The sequence below is a fragment of the Nicotiana tomentosiformis genome, chromosome 10 (assembly GCF_000390325.3).
Source record: "Nicotiana tomentosiformis chromosome 10, ASM39032v3, whole genome shotgun sequence".
In the NCBI taxonomy this organism is placed as follows: Eukaryota; Viridiplantae; Streptophyta; class Magnoliopsida; order Solanales; family Solanaceae; genus Nicotiana; species Nicotiana tomentosiformis.
In genome coordinates, this window is record NC_090821.1 from 50659546 (window position 1) to 50665825 (window position 6280).

Here is a 6280-nt window from a genome sequence, read left to right on the forward strand (position 1 = left end):
CTATCATGTTGCATATCATATTGTACATGTTATTAGACAAGTGAGTGTCTTGACTGTACCTCATCTCTACTCCACTGAGGTTAGTCTTGATACTTACCGGGTACCGACCGTGGTATACTCATACTATACTTCTGCACGTTTTTGTGCAGAGCCAGGTATTGGAGATATCGGACTCGGACAGAGTTAGAGTGAGATCGCAAGAATTCAACGCAGTGCTGCTTGGTCGTCGCAGTTCCTTGGAGTCTTTTCATTTTATTTTACTGTTATTTATTATTCAAACAGTATAGACTATTCGATCCTTGTGATCATTTCATGTATTTAGTTAGAGTTCGTGACTTAATACTACTAGTCTTGGGAGGTTGGTATATTTGTAATTATTTTCGCTGTTAGTTTCAAAAAAAAAGCTTTGAAATGTAATGGAAAAATTGGCTTACCAAGTCTTAGAGACTAGGTGCCATCACGACGCCTGTGGTGGGATTTTTGGGTCGTAACAGATTTGCAGATTGTCGATTTGATGAAGCAAATTTCCCACGATTATGGGGAGAGAAAAGGAAATCAAAAGAGAAATTGTGTGGAAAGTTTCATCATTATCTCACTTTGATCCACGTACCCCTATATGTAATCAGGAGGTCCAGAAGATCATCCATTTACAGAATATAGCAAATCAAATGCCAGACACATTTACTGATTTGAAAAGGATAACTAAGTCACATATCCCTGCAGAGAATGTGCATATCCGAATTGATGTCCCAGCATGACCATCTACTAGCATGAGAGCTAGTGAACCTAAAGCACGCCTGAAGCGTGGTAGGCCTTTGGGTTCTAAGGATCGAAATCCTAGAAAAAAAATCAACAAATGATCAAAATGTTATTATGAAGGGATCTCCTGAAGAGACCCAAGATCTGATTAGTTCTGATATTCCTGAAGAAATCAATGAACCCGAGACTCCAGTGAGCGAGGAACTTTTAATAAGTTCTACTGGTGATGGGATTAATTTAAATCGATCTGAAATAGTGGTGGATAATATTTTTGCATATAATGTTGCACTTAACATTATGCAAGATAGTGAGAATCTTGAACCCCGATATATTGAAGAATGCCGACAAAGATCTGATTGGCCAAAATGGCAAGAGTCAATTCAATCGGAATTGAAGTCACTTGCTAAAAGAGAGGTCTTTGGGCCAGTAGTCCAAACACCTGCTGGTATAAAGCCAGTTGATCATAAATGAGTTTTTGTGCGAAAAAAGAATGATAAAAATAAAGTTGAAAGATACAAGGCTCACCTTGTTGTACAAGGATTCTCACAACGACCTGGAGTCGATTATGAAGAAACATATTCACCCGTTATGGATACTATAACATTTCGCTATCTCATCAGTTTAGCCTTACGTGAAAGGCTTGAAATACATCTAATGGATGTGGTTACAACTTATCTGTACGGGTCACTTGATAATGAAATTTACATGAAAATCCCCGAAGGATTTAAAATGCCTGAAGCATATTCAAAATCTCGAAAAATGTACTCAATCAGATTACAAAGATCTTTGTATGGTTTAAAACAATCTGGGCGCATGTGGTATAATCGTTTCAGTAAATATTTGCTGAAAGAGGTTTACATAAATGATGTTATTTGTCCATGTACTTTTATTAAGAAAATAGCTTCGGAATTTGTTATACTTGCTGTTTATGCTAATGACATAAATCTTGTTGGAACTCCAGAAGAGCTCCAAAAGGCAATTGAATATCTTAAGAAAGAATTTGAGATGAAAGATCTTGGAAAGACAAAACTTTGTCTTGGTCTTCAAATTGAACATTTTGCAGACGAGATCTTTATCCATCAATCTGCCTATGCAGAAAGGGTCTGAAAACACTTTTACATGGACAAAGCGCACCCATTAAGTACACCAATGGTTGTTCGATCACTTGAAGTGAATAAAAATTTGTTCCGACCTCCAGAAGAGGATGAGAACTTCTTGGTCCCGAAGTACCCTATCTCAGTGCAATTGGTGCACTAATGTATCTTGCTAATGCTATAAGGCCTGATATAGCATTTTTTGTTAATTTACTAGCAAGATATAGTTCTTCTCCTACACGGAGATATTGGAACGGGATTAAGCATATATTGCGATATTTAAAGGGAACTCTTGATATGGGTTTGTTTTATGCTAACAAAGATAGTGCAGATCTTGTTGGTTTTGTAGATACAGGTTATTTATCTGATTCCCATAAAACTAGATCTTAAACCGGGTACGTATTCACATGTGGAGGTACTATCATATCATGGCTCTCCACAAAGCAATCTATTGTTGCTACTTCTTTAAATCATGCTGAAATAATAGCTATTCATGAAGCAAGTAGGGAAGCGTATGGTTGAGAACAATAATTCATTTTATTCGAGAAAAATGTGTTTTGGAATGTGAGAAAAGATCCACAATTTTATACGAAGACAATGCTGCATGCATAGCTTAATTAAAGGGAGGATTTATAAAAAGAGATAGAACGAAGCACATTTCACCAAAATTATTCTACACACACGATCATCAGAAAAATGGTGACATTGATGTGCAATAAATCTGTTCAAGTGACAATCCGGCAAATTTATTCACTAAATCTTTACCAACTTCAACTTTTGAGAAGATGGTATACAAGATTGGAATGCGGAGACTCAAATATTTGAAACAAGGTTTTCATCAGGGGGAGTAAAATACGCGATGTACTCTTTTTTTCTTACTAAGATTTTTTTCCCACAGGGTTTTCCTTATAAGGTTTTTAATGAGGCAGCTAGCAATGCGTATTACTAAATATGTGTACTCTTTTTCCTTCACTAGGATTTGTTTCCACAGGATTTTTTCTTAGTAGGGTTTTAATGAGGCACATTATCTTTTAATGAATATCCAAGGGGGAGTGTTATAAATATACTATATTATGGATGTTTATTTAGTACTCCGTTGTAAATAAGTTTCCTAAAGAAGCTTGTCCATATGAAACTCCGCCGTAAATATGTTTATCTATTTAGTACTCTATTGGAAATAAGCCTCCTGAAGAAGCTTATCATTTCGGTACTCCGTTATGGATAAATATTACCCATGGTAGAAAATTATCTATATCTGGTACAGTAATAGCTTACACAGCAACTTAGAGTAGCAGCTTACACAACAGCTTCCTTTCTTCTATAAATAGAGGTCAATTCATTATGTACATAAGTTTGAAGTTTGAATAATATATCAGTTTCTCTATGCTTGTCTTTACTTTACGGTCTTTATTTTATAACAAATATCTACTTTAGGTCATCTAATGAAAAATGCCTATTACATGCTATGAATGAACTAAAACAATAAAAGTATGAGTGTATCTCTTACTAACTAAGTAATATTATAATATAAATTTAATTAGTAACATATAGTAGTATATCTTTAAATCAATTAATTAACATACTTCTTACTCCACTGTCTTTTTCTCACACCAAAGGTCCGAATTCTCAGTCTTTAGTCATGTCAAACCTCAGTCAAATGACAGCCTTTTTCCCCACACCATTTTCCTTCTTGTCTTAGCACTTAGCAGTTAGCTCCTCCCCTTCTTTTCCCTCACTCCTCCCCACACTTAGCAATGACAACAGAAACAACCAGTCCCATTTTCTTCTTCACTCTTCTCCTCCTTACTTTCACTTCAACCCCATCTTTCTCCATTGAAAATGATATCAAATGTCTTGAAGGAATCAAATCTGCACTTTCTGACCCACTCAATAAGCTCTCATCTTGGTCTTTTTCAAACACTTCTGTTGCTGCCTCAATTTGCAAACTTGTTGGTGTTTCTTGCTGGAATGAGAAAGAAAACCGGCTCATTTCTCTTCAGCTCCCTTCTATGTCTCTCTCCGGTTCACTCCCACCTTCCCTTCAGTATTGTACCTCTCTTCAATCCCTTGATCTCTCTGGTAACTCCCTCTCCGGTTCACTCCCGGTTCAACTCTGTTCTTGGTTGCCTTATCTTGTTAATCTTGACCTTTCAGGCAACTCTTTCTCCGGTTCTATACCTCCTGAGTTTATCAACTGCAAATTCTTGAACACCCTTTTGCTAAATGACAATAAGCTTACTGGTTCGATTCCTTTTGAGATTGGCCGGCTCGACCGGCTGAAACGGTTCAGTGTGTCAAACAATGGTCTTACCGGTCCGGTTCCTGATGATTTAGACCGGTTCTTGAAGGATGATTTTGAAGGGAATAATGGGCTTTGTGGGAAACCACTTGGATCTAAATGCAGTAATTTGAGTAACAAGAATCTTGTTATTATTATAGCTGCTGGTATTGTAGGTGCTGCAGGATCTTTGATTCTTGGATTTGGGATTTGGTGGTGGTTTTTGGTTCAGCCTAGTAAGAAGAAAAATAGAGAACTTATTGATGGTAAAGGCAGTAATAATAGCAGTGATTGGGTTGAAAAGTTGAGAGCTTTTAAGCTTGTTCAGGTGACATTGTTTCAAAAACCTATTAACAAGATTAAGTTGAATGATTTATTAGCAGCTACTAATTCTTTTGATAGTGATAATATTGTTATTTCAACTAGGACTGGTATTTCTTATAGAGCTATGTTGCCTGATGGATCTGCATTGGCTATTAAAAGGTTGAGTAGTTGTAAAGTGAGTACTGAAAAACAGTTTAGGTCCGAGATGAATCGATTAGGACAGCTTAGGCATCCAAATTTAGTGCCTTTATTGGGTTTCTGTGTTGTTGATAGTGAAAGGCTTTTGGTGTATAAGCATATGCAAAATGGGAGTTTGTATTCACTTTTGCATGGTAATCTTAGTACTGGGGTTAGGAGTAGTAATTGTGAGCTTAGTTGGCCAGCTAGGCTTAGGATTGCTGCTGGTGCAGCTAGAGGACTTGCTTGGTTTCATCACGGGTGCCAACCGCCCTATTTGCATCAATACCTTAGCTCAAATGTGATTCTAGTAGACGATGATCTTGATGCTAGGATCACGGATTTTGGGCTTGCGAGCCTCGTTGGTTCTAGTGACTCGAATGATAGTTCATTCGTCAATGGGGATTTAGGAGAGTTTGGTTATGTGGCTCCTGAATATTCAAGCACGTTGGTTGCGTCGATGAAAGGGGATGTTTACAGTTTTGGAGTCGTGATGTTAGAGTTGGTGACCGGACGAAAACCTCTTGGCGCGGGTAATGCTGACGAAGGATTTAAAGGTAGCCTAGTTGATTGGGTTAATCAACTCTCGAGCTCAGGTCGAAGTAGGGATGTGATTGACAAATCTTTTGTTGGAAGAGGTCAGGACGATGAAATCTTGCGAATTCTTCAAATTGCTTGTTCTTGTGTGGTTTCAAGGCCGAAAGATAGACCATCTATGTACACAGTGTACCAGTCATTGAAGAGCATGGTGAAAGAACATTGCTTTTCGGAACACTTTGATGAATTTCCAATCAACTTGACCAAGCAAAATCATGATCATAAGGATTAGATTATAAGCATGAAATGATTAGACAAATGTTTCTAGTTTTGAATATTTTAGCTATGGCGCTTGTACTTCAGACTGAAGGTAGTTCCTCTTTGAAATTACCCCTCGTCATTTATCGATAACTTTGTATAGTTTGAAATTACCAAGCAACTTTGTAGGAATGCATGATCTTTGTGCTTTCTGGATACATATTTTGTCAATCTATGTTTAAATGTTTCAGTTGTGAATGAGTATGTATTGAAGTGCTGTTTATCACATTACAAAGTTGCTCCATATCTTATGTTAAGTAGCTATATTATTGGTGTATGAATTTTTCTTTTTCACTCAGTCATCAAATTCTCTGGTAATTGTCAACATTATATTGATGTGGAATTCTATTTCAAGCTATTCATGACAGCTAAGATGGTATATATTTGTAAGGCTAGCCACTTCTTGTTTGGGTGTTTGCATTTGGTATTACTTGCTTTGCTTGCTCATCCCATGTTTCCAATTTGGACCACTGCTTTACATAAGTTCTGATATTCTTTTATAGCAGTGATGTATGTAGGGCACGCAACTCAACTATTTCAATAGTTATGTTATCAGAGGTGGACCCAAGATTTAAAGGTCGCGAGTGCACTTTTTGATTAAACCAAAATCTACTTTGTATGTAGAGTGTCCACTATTAATATATCACTATTTTCTAAAGACATATACATGTATATATGGAATTTTTGCCGAACTTTACGGGTGTTGGCGACCCCTCTACCTATTGCATAGTTCCTGTCTCTGACACCCCTTGAAGAAATTTCTGGCTCCGCCACTGCGTCTTTGCTTGTTACA

The 6280-nt window shown here is 37.1% G+C and overlaps 1 protein-coding gene across 1 annotated transcript; it reads left to right on the forward strand.

The window, feature by feature from the left end:
• Nucleotides 1–3469: 3469 nt before the first annotated feature.
• Nucleotides 3470–5645, forward strand: LOC104097714 (probable inactive receptor kinase At1g27190). Its single transcript, XM_009604329.4, has one exon. The coding sequence runs from the start codon at nt 3608–3610 to the stop codon at nt 5459–5461; it is 1854 nt and encodes a 617-aa protein (XP_009602624.1). The 5' UTR covers nt 3470–3607; the 3' UTR covers nt 5462–5645.
• Nucleotides 5646–6280: the final 635 nt, after the last annotated feature.

What these genes read in the sequence shown, in the direction of transcription:
- LOC104097714 (XM_009604329.4), top strand. Translation starts at nt 3,608, where the DNA reads ATGACAACAGAAACAACCAGTCCCATTTTCTTCTTCACTCTTCTCCTC.